At 35.3% G+C, this 18,190-nt stretch overlaps 1 protein-coding gene across 1 annotated transcript in view; it reads left to right on the top strand.

The window, feature by feature from the left end:
- Positions 1-18,190, top strand: part of SVEP1 (sushi, von Willebrand factor type A, EGF and pentraxin domain containing 1) — a 237,981-nt gene that overhangs the window by 52,580 nt on the left and 167,211 nt on the right. Inside the window, exon 4 of the mRNA XM_011966393.1 lies at positions 17,526-17,684. Coding sequence (XP_011821783.1) covers positions 17,526-17,684 — 159 coding nt within the window. The remainder of the gene's footprint in view (positions 1-17,525; positions 17,685-18,190) is intronic.

Genomic DNA, 18,190 nt, shown 5'->3' with positions numbered 1-18,190 from the left:
CTGTAATCCCAGCACTTTGGGAGGCCGAGGCAGGTGGATCACGAGGTCAGGAGATCGAGACCATCCTGGCTAACACAGTGAAACCCCATATCTACTAAAAATGCAAAAACAAAATTAGCCAGGCATGGTGGCAGTCACCTGTAGTTCCAGCTACTCAGGAGGCTGAGACGAGAGAATGGTGTGAACCTGGGAGGTGGAGCTTGCAGTGAGCCGAGATGGTGCCACTGCACTCCAGCCTGGGTGGCAGAGCGAGACTCCATCTCAAAAAACAAAACAAAAGAAAACAAAACAAAACAATAAACAACAACAAAAAAACCCCAGCCCTGTTCTATATTAACAGATTGGATTAGTGCATTAAAATATGATTCGAAAAACACTACTGGAATTACAGTTCTTTTTAAAAACTTTTAGAAGAATTATCAAATTCTGTGATTCTACAAGGGTTGAATGATCTCCTGGGTATGATTATTGCAGCATCTTATGCTCCAGATACCCTAAGCTGCTAGTGGCTCCTCAGTCACTTCAAGCCCTTTCATGGATCCATGCTTGTGCAGTTTTGTTCCCTTTGCCTAGAATACCCCATGCCTTGTGTGTCCATTTCTTACTAGTCCTTCACGATTTCCAACAAACTCACTTCTGTGACACCTTTCCTCTCATCCCTTCTCCCTTAGATTTATGGCCCTGACACAGCTAGACCTGAAATTTGGGGGTCATAAATATTTTCTCTCTGTTCCCACTTACCATATAGTATTATAATGTTTGGTAGGTTTTCTTTTCTCTAATATTCTATGAATTCCTTTGGGGCAAGATTACGCCTCCTTTATTTTTTATAGCCTCTGCTAAACAACATATGAACTTGGAATAAGCATTAATAAATTTTAGGTGAATGAATGAAGGAGTAAATAAATAAAGTGAGCTGCATGTTTAGATACTAGAACACAGCATATGGGAACTCTGCTTGGCTCCCAACTTCCTGGGAATTTTCCATTCCTTTTTTGGAGAAGTGAAGGTGAACAAGTCTACTGACCCTGGGAAGCACTGGCTTAGTATCAAAGTAAGCCATCTGGAAGGCTAAGTTCAACAATAGGAAGTGGCTAATCACACGTTTATCTCTTTTATGTTATCTGGTTACTAAGATTGTTTCCAAATTTATTTCTAAAACCACAGTAGTGCACATGTGTGTGTCTAAAGCTATTTGCATATATTGATGGTTTGGGATAGTGTTTTAATTCATGAACAATGCAAGACACAGCATTCAGGGTACTGTGGATTTTTACTATTTAAACAAGTTATTTAACAAATCCGTAAATCAAACCATTACTGCCATAGGTGGCTTTATCAGTCTGTTCTGACACTGCTAATAATGATATACCTGAGACTGGGTAATTTACAAAGGAAAGAGGTTTAATTGACTCACTGTTCTGCAGGAGTGGGGAGGCCTCAAGAAACTTACAATCATGGCAGAAGGGGAAACAAACACATCCTTCTTCATGTAGTGGCAGCAAGGACAAGTGCTGAGCAAAAGCAGGGAATTCCTGTTATAAAACCATCAGATCTCATGCGAACTCACTCACTGTCATGAGAACAGCATGAGGGTAACTGCCCCAGGATTAAATTACCTTCCACTGGGCCCCTCCCATGACATGTAGGGATTATTGGAACTACAATTCAAGATGAGATTTGGGTGGGAACACAGCCAAACCATATCAGTGGCATAATGTTTTCCAATAAAACCTGAGGTTTACAAATATTGTCAAAATATGGAAGCAGTTAAATGAAAGTAAATCATGAACTATAGAACAAGTTATAAAAAAATCAAATCACATTATATATGAAATATTTAAGACAAAATCATAAATACTAATAAAGCAAGGTTATTCTTTAATTTAATATTCAAAACAAAGAAAGTTGCTTTATTATTTGCATGCCATATCATTGTTCACTTGGAAAATCCAAAGGAATCAACTGAAAAATGCTAACATTAATAGAATAGATTTGCAAGGTGGCAAGATAGTTTAAAATCAATAAAATTTGTTATGGAGAAACATTACACTGTTTAAAATGTGATAAAAATTTCATTTATATGAACAAGAAAAAAATATATTTTCTAAGAATAATTTGAAAGAAAATTGTGTGACCTTCATGAGAAGCTGTAAAAAGCTGTAAAATTTTATTGATACTGATATATTAATAAGGGCTGGGCATGGTGGCTCATGCCTGTAATCTCAGCTGTTTGGGAGGCTGAGGTCTGAGAATTGCTTGAGCCTAGGAGTTTGAGACCAGCCTGGGCAACATGGTGAGACCCCATCTCTACAAAAAATACAAAAATTAGCTGGTCATGGTGGTGTGCCTCTGTGGGCCCAGCTACATGGTTGGCTGAGGCAGGAGAATCACTTGAACCCAGGAGGTGGAGGTTATAGCAAGCCAAGATCATATCACTGCACTCCAACCTGAGCAACAGAGCAAGACCCTGTCTCAAAACAAAACAAAAGAGAAACAAAAACAACTGATGTATGAATAAGAATACCAATTTATGAATTCATGCAGGAGGAATTGCTCTTTCCAGTTATTATAATACTTATGTATACTTTTCACCATATTCTATTCCATCTATCAAAGTGGCCATAAAGCAATGGGTAGTCATGAAGACATATCCCTAAAGTCCAACCAAGCATGTCTCTGTAGTGACCAGGATATACCAATTTCCAAAATGTAGTTTCTTACAGACCAATATCTCTGATGAACATAGATGCAAAAATCCTTACCAAAATACCAGTAAATCAAATCCAACTGTACATCCAAAAGACAATTCACTTTAATCAAGTGGGTTTCATCCCAGGGATGTAGGGATGGTTCAACATACATAATTCAATAAATGTGATTCAGTACATATACAAAATTAAAAACAAAAACCATGTGATCGTCTCAATAGATGGAGAAAAAGCATTTGATAAAAATCTAGCATCTCTTTATTATAATAACCCTCAGCAAACTAGGCATAGAAGGAACATACCTCAAAATATAAAAGCCAGGTATGACAAACTTACAGCCAATGTCATACTAAGTGGAAAAAAGTTTAAAACCTTCGCCTTAAGAACTGGAGCAGGACAAAGATGCCCACTTTCAACACTTTATTCAGCATGGTACTGGAAGTCCTTGCCAGAGCCATCAGAAAGAAGAACTAAAGAGGATCTAAACTGAAAAAGTGGAAGTCAGACTAACTCTGCTGATAATATGATTTTTATACCTAAAAACACTAAAGACTCCTCCAAAAGAATCCTAGATTTGATCAATGAATTTAGTAAAGTCTCAGATTACAAAAATCAATATACACAAATCAATAGCACTGCTATACACCAGCAACAACAATCAAGCTGAAAATCAAATCAATAACTCAATCTCTTTTACAATAGTAACAGAAAAACAAACCTAGGAATATACTTAACCAAGTAGGTGAACCATCTCTACAAGGATAACTACAAAACACTGATAAAAGAAACCATAGATGACACAAACAAATGGAAAAACATCCCATGCTTATTAATTGGAAGAATCAACATAAGGAAAATGACCATACTGCTCAATGTAATGTACAGATTCAATGCAATTCCTGTCAAAATAACAATGTCATTTTTCACAGAATAAAAAAAATCTTAAAATTCATACACAACCAAATAAGAGCCCAAAGAGCTAAAGCAAAAAGAACAAATATAGAGGCATCACATTGCTCAACTTCAAATTATACTACAAAGCTATAATAACCAAAACAGCATGGTACTGATATAAAAGTATATATATAGACCAATGTAACAGAATAGAGAACCCAGGAATAAAGCTAAATACAACCAACTGATGTTCAACAAAGCAGACAAAAATGTACACACTGGGGAAAGGACACCCTATTCAATAACTGGTGCTGGGAAAATTGGATAGCCACATGTAGAAGAATGAAATTGGATCCTTGTCTCTCACCATGTAAAAATATTAACTCAAAATGGATTAAAGACTTAAATATAAGATCTAAAACCCTGAAAATTCTACAGTTAAACCTAGGAAAAACTCTCCTGGACGCTGACATAGGCAAAGAATTTATGACTAAGACTCCAAAAGCAGTTGCAACAAAAATGAAAATTAATAAATTAAAAATTAAAATTAATTTTTAAAATTAATAAATGTAATTTAAATTTTAATTTAAAAATTAATACATTTAATTTAATAAATTGATTTTTAAGCTTCTGCATAGCCATAATAATTATAATAATAATCACAGTAAACAACCTACAGAATGGGAGAAAATATTTGCAAACTATGGACCTGACAAAGGACTAATATCCAGAATGCACAAGGAATTCAAACAAATCAGCAAGGAAAACAAACAAACAACAAACAAATAATCTCATTAAAAAGTAGACAATCAACTTAGACATTTCTCAAGGAAGATATACAAATGGCCAACAAACATATGAAAAATGCTCAAAATCACTAATTATGAGGGAAATACAGATTAAAACCACAATGAGGTACCAGTTTACTCCAGCCAGAATGGCCATTATTAAAAAGTCAAAACACAAAAGTTGTTGTCATGGATATGGTGGAAAGGAACACTTATATACTGCCAGTGGAAATGTAAAGTAGTAAAACCTCTATGGAAAACAGTATGGGGATTTCTCAAAAAGCTAAAAGTGGATCTACCATTCAGTGCCACTACTGGGTATCTACATAGAGGAAAGGAAGCCATTACATAAAGAAGATAAACGTGTATGTTTATTACAGCATAATTCACAATTGCAAAGATACAGAATCAACCTAAGTGCCCATCAATTGATGAGTGGCTAAAGAAAATATATATATGTATGTGTATATATATATACACACATATGCACACACACACCATGGAAAATGTATACACACACACACACACACACCCCCCACACACCACGGAATACTATTCAGCCATAAAATGAATGAAATAATGTCTTTTGCAGCAACTTTGATGAAACTGGAGACCATTATCCTAAGTGAAGTAACTCAGGAATGGAAAACCAAATACCACATGTTCTCACTTATAAGCGGGAGCTAAACTGTGGGTATGCAAAAGCATACAGTGTGGTATAATGGACATTGAAGAGTCAGAAGTGGGGAGAGTGGGAGGGAAGTGAGGGATAAAAAAATGCCTAGTAGTTTTTTATAATCGTGTATGATATACACTATTTTAGTGATGTGTACACTAAAACCCTAGACTTAATACAATTCATCCATGGAACAAAAACCCACTTGTACCCCTAAAGCTGTTGAAAAAAAATTTTTTTGTGAAATTCACATAAGAAAATTACCAATGGGCAATAAACATAAGTAAATATGTACAATCTCACTAATAATGGACAAATACAAATTAAAATGAAAATATTTCTGAGCCATAATATTGGCAAACATTAATTGATACTTTCCTCTAATTAAGGCTGTAGGTAAATAGGAAGTTTCATACAATGATGATGGAAGTATAAATTAGTGAATCCTTTATGGAGCACAATTTTTACATTTTTATCAAAATATTAAATATACTATTCACCTCATTAATTTTTAGGAATCAATCATTAAAGAAAAAATAAAAACCTTTAAAAATACAGTTTCTCTACTTTGAATATTTCTGGATGTAACTTGAAATTTTCCTTCCCTGTCTTCTGCTTTTAAAAAATGTTTTTTTCATTACATTTTTTCTTTTGAAATAATTATAGAGTCACATGCAATTTTAAGACATAATATACAGAGATCCTGTATATCCTTTCCTGCTTTAAAGGATATCCTCTATATCCTTTTCCCCAATGGTAACATCTTGAGATACTATAGTACAGTATCTCAAACAGAATATTGATATTGATATGGTTACAATACAGAACATTTCTACCACCACAAGAATCCTTTTGTTGCTCTTTTAGAGCCACAGTCACTTCCTGCCAACCCATAGCCACTTTTAACCTATTGCAACCACTAATGTATTCTCTATTTCTATAATTGTGTCATTTCACGAATGTTATATAAATGGAGCCATGCAGAATGTGACATTTTGAGCCTGGCTTTTTTCTCATGGCATAATTCTCTAGAGATTTTTCCAGATGGTTGTGTGTACCAATAATTCATTTCTTTTTATTGCTGAGTAGTATTTCACAGTATAAATGTACCACAGTTTAACCGTTTGCCTGTTGAAGGACATCTGGATTGTTTCCAGGTTTTGGCTTTTATGAATAAAGCTGCTATAAACATTCGTGTATAGGTTTTAATGTGAACATAAGTCTTTAATTCACTGGGCTAAATGCCCAGGAATGTAATTGTGGGATTGCAGAGTAGTTGCATATTTTTGTTTAAGAACCTGCCGAAATGTGTTCCAGAGTGGCTGAACTACTATACATTTCCATCAGAAATGTATGAGTGATCCAGTTTCTCTGCCTCCTTGACAGCACCTGGTGTTGTCACTATTTTTTATTTTAGCTATTCTGATAGGTGGTTGTGATGACACATTTTGGTTTTAAATTGCATGTCTCCAGTGACTAATGATGTTAAAATCTTTTTATATGTTTATTTGCCATCTATATCTTTTCTTCAGTGAACTGTCTCCTCATGTCTTTTGTTCATTGTCTAATTGTTGTTTTTGTTTTTCTACTTTTAAGTTATGAGAGTTCTTTATATAGTCTACATACTAGTCCTGTGTCAGATATGTAGGTTGAAAATATTTTCTTCCATTCTGTGGGTTGACTTTTAGTTCTTCTATGAGAGGCTTTTACGGAGCAAACATTTTTAAGTTTGAAGTACATTTATCAATTTTATTTCTATGAATTGTGCTTTTGGCGTGAAGTCTAAGAACTCTTTGGCTATTATTGGTTCCTGAAGATTTTCTCCTATGTTTGTTTCTAAAAGTTTTATAGTTTTATATTTTATACTTAAATCCATGATATTTTGTATAAGGTTTGAGACTTAGGTTAAGGTTAATTATTGTACTTATAGATGTCTGATTGTTTCAAAACCATTTCTTGAAAAGACTATCTTTCCTCTATTAAATTGTTTTTGCACTTTGGTTAAAAATCAGCCAGGTGTAGATGACAGGTTGATGGGTGCAGCAAACCATCATGGCACATGTATACTTATGTAACAAACCTGCACATTCTGCACATGTATCCCAGAACTTAAAGTATAATTTTTAAAAAAAGTCAAAAAAAAAATCAGCCAGGTACATTAGTTTAGCATTATTTCTGGATTGCTCTTCTCTTCTGTTGATCTGTCAATGCCACATAGTCTTGATTATTATAGCTATATAATAAGTCTTGAATGCAAGTAGACTAATTCCTTCTACTGTATTCTTCTTTATGATAATTGTCTTAGCTAATTTTAACTTCTTTACCTTCCTATACAAATTTTAGAGTAATATTGTCTATATTTTTAAAAATCTTCTTGGGATTTTCCTAGGAGTTTTATTATATCTGTATATTAATTATGGAAGAATTAACATTTTTACTATGTTGAACTTTCTAATCCACAAACATGATATACTAATTTAGATGTTTGATTTCCTTTTCAGCATTGTATAGTATATAAGTTTTGTACATTGTTACATTTCTCCCTAAATGCTTTATTATTTTTGAGCAATTTTAAATAATTGTAAACATATTTTTAATTTCAGTGCCCACATGTTCACTGCTAGTACATAGAAACAATTGATTTGTGTTTGTTTCCCTTGTATGCTGTAACCTTGCTTAACTTACCTGTTATAGGAGGGTTTTGGTTTTTTGCTTTTGGTAGAGTCCTTGTAATTTCTTATAGGGAGAATCACATCACTTATAAATAGGTTTAGTTTTATTTCTTCCTTTCTAATCTGAGTATCTTTTATTTCATTTTCTTCCCTTACTGTTCTGGTTGAACTTCCACTACTGTTTTAACAGAGAATTGCTTTATTTCCAACCATAAGGGAAAAACATTCAGACTTTCATTATTAAGAATAATATTATTTGTGGCTCACACCTGAAGTCCCAGCACTTTGGGAAGCCGAGGCAGGCAGATTGCCTAGGTCCAGGAGTTTGAGACCAGGCTGAGCAACATGGTAAAACCCCATCTCTACAAAAAGTACAAAAGTTAGTCAAGCATGGTGGTGCACACTGGTAGTTCTAGCTATGGCAGTGAAGGTGAGAGGATCACTTGGGCCTGGGACGTCAAGGTTGCAGTGAGCCATGATTGTGCCACTGCACTCCAGCCTGGGTGACAGAGTGAGACCCTGCTTAAATAATAATAATAATAATAATAATAACAATTGTATGATTTTGAGGTTTCTCTTCATTGAGCTGAGTAAATTCTCTTCTATTACTACTTTTCTGAGAGTTTTTATCATAAATTGGTGACAATTTTGTTTGCAGAAATTTTTCTTCATCGTCATGACCTTGTGCATTTTCTTCTTTAGCGTGTTAATATTGTTAATATGATTACATTGATTGATTTCCAAATATTGAACCAGCCTTGCCTCCCTGCAGTAAACCTGACTTAATCATGATGTATAATTCTTTTTACATATTGCTGAATTCCATTTGCTAATATTTTGTTAAGATTTTTTGTGTCTATATTTATAAGATATTGTTCTGCAGTTTTTTTGTTCATTTATACTCTGCATCTCACTTAGGTATCAGGGTAACACTAGCTAGATAAAATGAATTTGGACATGTTCCCTCTTCTGTTTTTTGGAAGAAATTGTGTAGAATTGGTGCTGATTTTTTTTGGTAGATATTTGGCAAATGTTTGGTAGAGTTTTCCACTGAAATCATCTAGACCTGGATATTTTTTGGACATTTTTAAATTATGAGTTCAACTTTCTTAACTATAGGGCTATTCAAATCATTTTTAATACTATATGAATTATCATAGTTTATAATTTTTGATGAATTGGTCTGTTTCATTTGGGTTGTCAGATATGTAAGTAGAGCTGTGCATAGTATATAGTATCTTTTCCATGTCCATGGAGTCTGCTTACCTGATATTGGTAATTTGTGCCTTCTCTCTTTTTCTCTGTATCAGTTTTCCTAGATCAATTTTTTTATCTTTTCAAAATCATTATTCTATTAATTTTCTCTTTTTTCTGTTTTTAATTTTATTGATTTCTGCTCTTATGTTTATTATTTCCTTCCCTCTGTTTAATTTGGGTTTATTTTGCTCTTCTTTTTCAAGGTTCTTTAGGTGGGAACTTAGATTATCAATTTGAGACTTCTTCTTTTCTAATTTATGCATTTAGCACTATAAACTTCCCCTTCAACTTGCTTCATCTAACATACATTCCTTCTTTCTTTTCATTAATGTTTGCACAATGTATCTTTTTCTATAATTTTACTTTGAACTTGCCTATATTATGTTTAAGTGAGTTTCTTGTCGATAGCATAGAGCTGGATCATGTTTTTAAACCTATTACCAATCCCTATCACTTAATTGGTATAGTTAGACTACTTATATTTGATGTAATTATTGATATGTTAGGGCTTAAGTCTGCCAGTTTATTTTTTGTTTTCTGTTTATTATCTCTGATTTTTGTTTCTCCATTTATTTTTTTCTGTCTTCCTGTGGGTAAACTGAATGTTTTTTAGAATTTTATGATTGAATGAAAATAAAAATAATGTGACATAAATCATATACAAAATGCTATAGGCATTCAAAAATGTTTCCCATTAGTTGTGGGGGTGACAGGACTTGAACTTGGTTTGAATGATAGGATTTGGACAGTTAGAAATGAAGACTCACAGAGAATGAAAAGTATAAGCCTGTGATGGGGACTGGAGGTAGCTTGCATGGGTGGGAAGGTAGGAAAATTCTATGGATAAAGTGGGATTCAAGGCAAGACAAGTAATAGTAAGGACTATATTCTAAATTGTACTGGGACTTGAATTTCAGGCTGAAGACACGGCCTTTGGTTAACTGGCAATAGCGAGCTATTGAAGATCTTAGGGCAGGAAAGTGGCAAGATAAAAGCAGTGTTATAGGAATATTAATTTGGCACCTGTGGCTGAAAATCACTGAGTGCGAAGCAAAGTAGAAAAGGCAACGTATGTATGGAGGTTAGAGACAATCAAGGCCTAAAATAAAAAGGCTTTTAAATTAGTGTACCAATAATGGAAATGGATAACAACCGATATAATCCATATTTCCAAACCCCCACAGACCTTAATTTCTTATTGAATGTGAAGTAGAGAGTAAAGAAAGAAAAAAATGAAAGTCAACTATGGCCTGAATATTACTCATAAGTTACCACTCTTTATAGGACCCAAAGGGAAACACGTTTGACAATAAACACCAAACTACACTCAGGATCTTTTCTCCTTCCTAGCTGCTAAGATCAAGGGTCATTAGGGCTGACATATGCCAATTCTCTTTTTCCTTAGGACAGGCTAACATTCAGCAAGTATGCAACAATACAGTTGTAAAAGTTGTTAAAATCCCGAAATACTTACGTACTGGTTGGTAAATTGCTATTGTTCAAGTCCCTTGAGTGCCTCTTTGCTGATCTGATCCCCTTTGCAGGCCCACTGGCCTATCCCACAATCCAGCATCTATAAAGGTAACATCTGGCAGATAACTTGGTATGCAGAACCTTGCTTTCCTGCTGCAGAGGATGTCTGATCTCAGTGATCAACAATCATGCCATTCTGAATTGTAGCTTTTTAAATGTTATCCCTGCCACGGATGGAGTTTTCTCCCAGAAGGCTCTCAAATTATTCATGCAAATCGACTTCTGTTGGACCTACACAAGTCTGAATCCCAGGGATAGATCTACTCTAGGTTCAAGTTGAAACCCTGTTGCACTGAAGTTCACAGACCTTCATATTTAAATAATTATCTATTGGTAATTTTTAAAACTGTTAATACCCAGTGAAAATGAAGAGTACAATAAGTCATGTACTTTCAATCCTGATAATGGGAATATAAAATAGTTTAACAAGAGACTCGTGGATTTAAAAAGTTAATATTCTTTTGCCTAAGAAAATTTTTAAAAAATAGATCAAATATTTAAGGGAACAAAATGTTTAGAGAAAAGCTGTTTAAGTTTGTAAAAAATTAGAATCAACCTAAGTGTCAAACATTAAAAGAGTAGTTAAACCAAACTTGTTTAGTAATTTTTTTCTCTTTCTTACATGATTCTGAGTTATTAGCTATTTTAGAAAAGAAAAATAAGGTTAAAGATAATTCTAAAAAATATCCAGAGGGCTTCTCCTAAAAGTACTTGCCAATGAAATTTTAATTATAAAAATCAGGATGATGTCACCTTTCTCATCCAGATGGTAAACACTTTAAGACAATAAAGAATACAGAGTTTTCAACAACAAAGGATTCATTTAAATGTTCTCTACACAGCCGGTTTTGATGTGTGAATATATGTGTGTATTTTTGAGTGTGTATTTCTGAATACGCATATATTGATCCCCAACATATGAAAATTACTTTGCTGATGCAACCTCTTTTGTACACAGTCCTTTGAGGGTTTTGTTTTTTGATAGACTTGTCCTGATCCATCACTAATCTCCTGGAAAGTCTGAGCATGTGCTTACATTTGCAATATGGCATCCTGTAGTTAGGGTGCCATTTCCTGCCATGGCACCACACCAGGGTTCAAATGCACAACTTTGTCCAAATAGTCTGTACTCCAGCCAAATAAGCTGACCAGTCACAGGGAGAATGACAGGCTGCTAATGCATTCTACACAGGTATGGATGTATAGAATTCAGGGCAGTTGAAAGTCTCCTCATCTAATTCATTGAGGAAAATAGAAAGGATCTTGGCTGCCTCATAAAAAGAAAGTCCCTATAGGCACACCTGGGTCCTTGTCTTATTTTTGAAAACATTGGTTCGACATGGAGAAAACATGTTCTCTTCTAGAGCAGTGTATTCCTACGTTGAAAATCTTAGCACAACTCTTTGTAGGAACAGATTCCTTATTCAGATCAAATCCATTAAGTCAAAAAGAGAATGCGGGCCCAGATTTTTGCTTGGTTTCTTACCTATTTGTAGCAGAAAGTAGAGCCTTGGTGTTGTACAACTCCAAGGAATGCCATTATTATTCACATAAACAGGCACCCTTGAAGTTGTGGAGTGCACAGCCTAAATGCAGCTCATGCAACTGCCCTAAAACTCTTTAAAGTGATTTGTTAACTTTTAAAGATGAATTGTGCAAGGAAGTAAAGGCTCCTAATATTTATCAGGAGTTTTAAAAGTTAACCTAAGACATGTATGAGGAGAAATTTTGTAAAGTGTAAGTCACTGTCTAGTATATGTTATTAATACTAAAATAGTCATCTAAGGAATTGATATGTAATGGGTAAGATATATTAGAAAGAGTGGAGATTTTTTTGTGTTTTACAAATTCCAAACTGATTGGCATTTTTATTTACTTCAGTCAAAGAATTGCATGGTCAGCTGAAGAAAAATCTAATGTTAGTACAATGTGATAACTTCAAGAATTCACACTTCCAGTAATAGTAGCTGATAACCGCCAAGATATTTCTGAAAAGAGAAAGTGCTTATTTTAACAACAACAAAAAGAACAATTAAGAAATAATATTTGGTACATTTCCAGGAAGGAAACATCTCATATTAAAAAGGGAAAACAATTCATAGCCCTTTACGAAGACATGTGAAACTTATTCAAACCAAAGATGTATTTCATTTTTTTCAACTTTTGCTTAGTTTGGGATGAGGAATTTTCCCCCTTGGGAATCGAGGAAGTTGATTACACCTCTCCCACTAGAATTGTGCAATGCCTTTAAATAGTTCTCCTAAAGTCTGTTTTTCATTATCATTATGAATTTCACAATACATTTCCAAATGTACTTTTGGATATTTTTATTCAAAACTCTGTTCTCCAGTGTTTTAAACTCTTGATTATTCAAAAGATTTTGGAGAGTAGTACTATAAGATTAGGTCCTTTTCATGCAGTATTATTTTAAAAAATAATTAATAAAATCTGTAGCCAGAATCTGACCATTCATATGGAGGATTTTTTAAGTTGCTTTTTAGTATTATTCTACTTATGGAATCATCTTATGTTAGCCTTGGAAAGATCATAGACATCCTTACTTGTAACTTCTGTATATTATCATGAAAGAAAAAAAGTCACTTGCCAGTGGCCCCATAGCTTGTTAGTGGAAGAGCCAAGATTGCAACTCAGTTGTCTTGACTCCAAGTCCTTTCACTTCATTCTGTTGTTAGTCTTCCTGACTTTACTACTCTCTTTGCACACCAAACCCACCCTCCGCTCTCTAGCAGGGCTTGTTTTCTTTGCTCTTCTTTGATTGAGTGACTGCCAGCTCAGGCAATTGGCTGGACAATGGCCGGGTCAGGTACTTGGAAGACTCTTTGAACATACAGGAGCATACTTCCCACCGAGGGAATGAGAAACCTGTGTGTTACAAAGAGTGTGATGTGTGCCAGTGCAGAGGAATGGGCAGTGTATTCTGTGGGTTCCGCGAGAAGGCAACAAAATCTGTCTGAAGAAGTTAGAGAACCTTTAAAGAATGAGTTAGAGTCTTGAAGGATGCTGGAGATTCACTCAGAGGCAGGAGGGCAGAAATGCAGAAGTGGAGGATAGGAAAGAGAAAGAAAGGAAGGTAATATTTACCAAGCGCCAGAGCATCTATCTGGCACAACGAATCTGTAAAAGTAGTATAATTATCTCTTTTATGGTTGAGAAAATGAAGGGTTGGGGACATTATTCTAACATTTCCCAAATGCCAACAACATGCCAGGCATTGTTGCTTTACTCACATGATTTCAATTAATCCTAACAACAACAACAAAAATGTACAAGGGAAGTACTACTCCTATTACACATGAAGAAACCAAGTCACAGAGAAATGAAGTAAACTGCTCAAACTCCCCGAAAATGTGGTGGGAGTCAGGGGAGGGGGGACAGTACAAAACTAGGCACTGGTTGATCTGGAAGCAGGTTCTAACCAGCTTATGATATGCACTGGTTCATTGCAGCTGCAGAGGTAGGATGGTTACAGACAGATCAAAGATATCTTTATATTCCAGGCTAAAGAGAGAGGGTCTTATCTGGTTGGTACAACTTTTAGGTGGAAAATGATTTGACTGAATTTATAGTTTTGAAAAATGTTCAGGTCGCCACATCTCAAATGGATTGAAGGGTAGAGGTAAGGCCGAGGTACTAGTAAGGAGGATGTAAAAACCAGAAGAGAGATAATGAGGTCACATCTAAGATAAAAGTAATGTAGAAGATTTTTAGGGAATAAGAACCAAAGAACATATATTGAAGGAGATAGAGGAGGAATGAAGAATCAAAGTGGTCTCCAAGGTCAGAGAGCCAATAATCATGAAATGAAATCTATGATTTGAAGCTGGGCATGGTGGTATGTGCCTGTTGTCCTAGCTATTTGGGAGGCTGAGGTGGGAGGTTCGAGAGTTTGAGCGCAGCCTGGATAAAGAGCAAGATGGGGTCTACAAACAAACAAACAAAATATATGATTTGAGACAATACTCTCTTTTATAAATAACTGCGTTTACTTTTTTTTTTTTTTTCTTTTTGAGATGGAGTCTTGCTCTGTCACCCAGGCTGGAGTGCAATGGTGTGATCTTGGCTCACTGCAACCTCTGCCTCGTGAGTTCAAACGATTCTCCTGCCTCAGCCTCCCAAGTAGCTGGGATTACAGGCACCTGCCACCACGTCCAGCTAACTTTTGTATTTTTAATAGAGATGGGGTTTCGCCATGTTGGTTGGCCAGGTCAGTCTTAAACTCCTGACCTCAGATGATCCACCCACCTTGACCTCCAAAAGTGCTGGGATTACAGGCATGAGCCACCCACGCCCGGACTAATTTTAAAAATATTTTTAAGAGACGGGTATAGCTGTGTTGCCTAGGCTGGTATTGAAACTCCTGGGCCCAGGTAATCCTCCTGCCTCAGCCTTCCAAAGTGCTGGAATTATAGCCAAGAGCCACCATGCCTGGACATAAAATAAAATGGCTTTGTTTTCTAAAGCCATGCACATCCTCGAATGTCTTTCTCTTCCCACTTACTTACCAATGGCTTGCCCACGTAATAAAATTTGGGGTTCATAATTTTTTTCACAAAGCTATATATCATATTCAGTTTTTCCTGGCATTTGTTTTTGCAAAGAAAAAATGAAATATCAGTTTGATTTTCCCCTTTATGAGTATCTTAATTTTCTTTCCTATAAGTTTGCAACATTTTTCTTTCATCCTGGATATGACTTCTGTTAATTTTGCCTGGAATTTAATGAGTACTTTTGCATTAAAGCTCCAGGTTAGGAATATATCCCTGCATTAATATCACAACCATTACTTCTCCTATGTCTGTCTACACAATTCTCTTGTTCTGGAGTTATGTGGCTTCTTTTTACTGGCCCAATGACAATTCTAATTTTACATTTACATTTTAAACTTTCTTTTCTATCTCTCTACTTATCTAGATCATTTTCTTCTGCAGCTGCTGACTTCTGTTTAAAGGAAACCATGTTGTCTTTCATCTTTTTGAGGATCCTGATCAGATATTTACTGATTTTTTATAGAAAGAAATATTATCCTATTAATATTTAGTAATATAAATAATTCAATAATTTGGTATTGCTAATACAATGCTTCAAAGTAATGTTTCCTTTATGCTAAATTATTTTTCATGTCTTATATCATTGTTACTATTTTTAAGTGTTTCCTTTATTCATAGTCACAAATCTAGCCAGATCTAGAATTCGCTACTATATATCATGAGAAAATGGTATCTTTTGTTTTTAAAGGAAGTCAAGAATTTTAGAAGCATGGCTTTTCAAATAATGACATATTATGAATCCCACCTTTCAATATGATTTTTTATAGTTTTAGTATATTACAATGATTTAGCTTTAGTATCCAAGGGGCCTGGGTTTGAGTCACAGCACGTGTGGTGGTAAAGAACATGGACTCTGGATCTGAATTGTCTGGATTCAAATCCTAGCTCTGCCACTTAACTCACTGTGTAACTATGACAAGTTATTTAAACACTTAGTGGCTTTGTTTTCCCATCTATGAATGGGATTAATAACATTAGTTACTTCATAAGGTATTAGGAAGTTAACAAGATAATATACATAGAACAGTCCCTAGGACTTAGTGAATGGTATATATATATTTGCTTTGAAATTCTATCTCTGTCACCCACTAACTGAGTAACTTTAGTCATCATTGAATGTCTCTAAGCCTCCATTTTCTGATCTTTAAAATGGATATAATAATACTAATGAGATTTATGTAAATATTAATAATATTAATCTTGTAATGCTGCTTATTCATACCGTGAGGATTAAATGAGATAATTTATGTAAAATATCCCCACATAAATGCACACTGCTTGGTTGCAACTGTTATTTAATAGTAAAATGCAACCTGGGACTATGCCACATTTAACTGGCTTAACTGAGCATTGCAAGTCTCTTGATTCCACAATTTCTCTATTATTAAATTTCTGAAATTTAAATTATTTTACAGATGCATAATTCCAGAGGGATTAAGTTACAAATTCAAAGCTACATTGTCTGTGCAGAGAAAGATTTGAAGCAAGGTCAATTAGATTCTGCTTTTAATCCTTCTTTTCCATGAGCCTGGGAAAAGCAGGGTCTTTAATTCTTTTTTGTACAAAGGGCCTAGTTCCTGTCAGTTGGATTATGTTCCTCAAGTCCTTCACTTTATCTTCATCCTTTCTCAAGGTCTTTGAACAGAAACAATGGGGCTTTTTGCATATCTGCAGTTATTCTCCTTTGCTAAGAGAGGGGCTGGACCTCAGTGGTAGAGGTGAGCTGCATAGGATGGAGGAGATGGGCTGTAGGGGACATCATACTTACCAAGGTTTCTTTAATCTGTTGAGGATGATTGATTCCTCCTAATAACTTAATATAAGTTGCTATTTTGAATTTTCCCACAAATCAGCCCAGACATTTCATGCTGTGTTGTGTTGTATTTGAAACTAATTGTGGGACATAAAAGGTCACTTCATACCTTGCAAATAACAAATGACATCATTCTTTAAAAAACAAAAATGTTGGTTTCTCTCTTTACTTGAATTATATTACTTTCTTCCTTTTTTTTTTTTTTTTGAGATAGAGTTTTGCTCTTGTTGCCCAGGCTGGAGTGCAGTGGTGCAATCTCAGCTCACTGCAACCTCTGCCTCCTGGGTTCAAGCGATTCTCCTGCCTCGGCCTCCTGAGTAGCTAGGATTATAGGCGCATGCCACCATGCCCAGCTAACTTTTGTATTTTTAGTAGAGATGGAGTTTCGTCATGTTGGCCAGGCTGGTCTTGAACTCCTGACCTCAGGCGATCCACCCACCTCAGCTTCCCAAAGTGTAGGAATTACAGGCGTGAGCCACCGTGCCCAGCCTACATCACTATTTCTATGGAAAGCTATTCTTTGGCTTTCTCTCCCGTGTTAATTTCAAACGTTTTGTTAACTACCAGCTAAGGTGCCACATAACATGGACTTCTCTGGCTTGTCTGCCCACAGCTTGCCCCTCAGGGACATACAAACCGGAAGGTTCACCAGGAGGAATCAGCAGTTGCATTCCATGTCCTGATGAAAATCACACCTCTCCACCTGGAAGCACGTCCCCTGAAGACTGTGTCTGCAAAGAGGGATATAGGGCATCTGGCCAGACCTGTGAACGTGAGTCTCCCACTGTTGGAAAATAGGAAATATAAAAGCTGATTTCTCTGAGAGAAATATTTTTTGTGTTTGCATCCAATTCATTTAGAATGATCTTTAATGTTCTCTTCTGTAATCATAGTTTTTGGGGGAGTGGGATGATTTGCTTTTATAACATTCTTATCACAGAACACATCCCTGTCTTGCTCCAGTGAAAGGGGAACTCAGATGCTGGGAGTAACATCACCTTGAGATCAGAAAGGCTTAGTACCTGGAAAACATTTAAAATGAATCAAAAAAAGAAAAGCCACAATTTTAACAACAAATTTGAATAAAAATGAGCTCATCTTGATAGAGACACAAAAAACCCTCCAAAAAATCAATGAATCCAGGAGTTGGTTTTTTGAAAAGATCAACAAAATTGACAGACCACTACTAGCAAGACTAATAAAGAAGAAAAGAGAGAAGAATCAAATAGACGCAATAAAAAATGATAAAGGGGATATCACCACCGACCCCACAGAAAT

This window comes from Mandrillus leucophaeus, unplaced genomic scaffold (genome assembly GCF_000951045.1).
Source record: "Mandrillus leucophaeus isolate KB7577 unplaced genomic scaffold, Mleu.le_1.0 Scaffold76, whole genome shotgun sequence".
Classification (NCBI taxonomy): domain Eukaryota; kingdom Metazoa; phylum Chordata; class Mammalia; order Primates; family Cercopithecidae; genus Mandrillus; species Mandrillus leucophaeus.
Note: the sequence above shows the minus strand (reverse complement) of the source record. Positions and strands in the feature narration are given on the sequence as shown.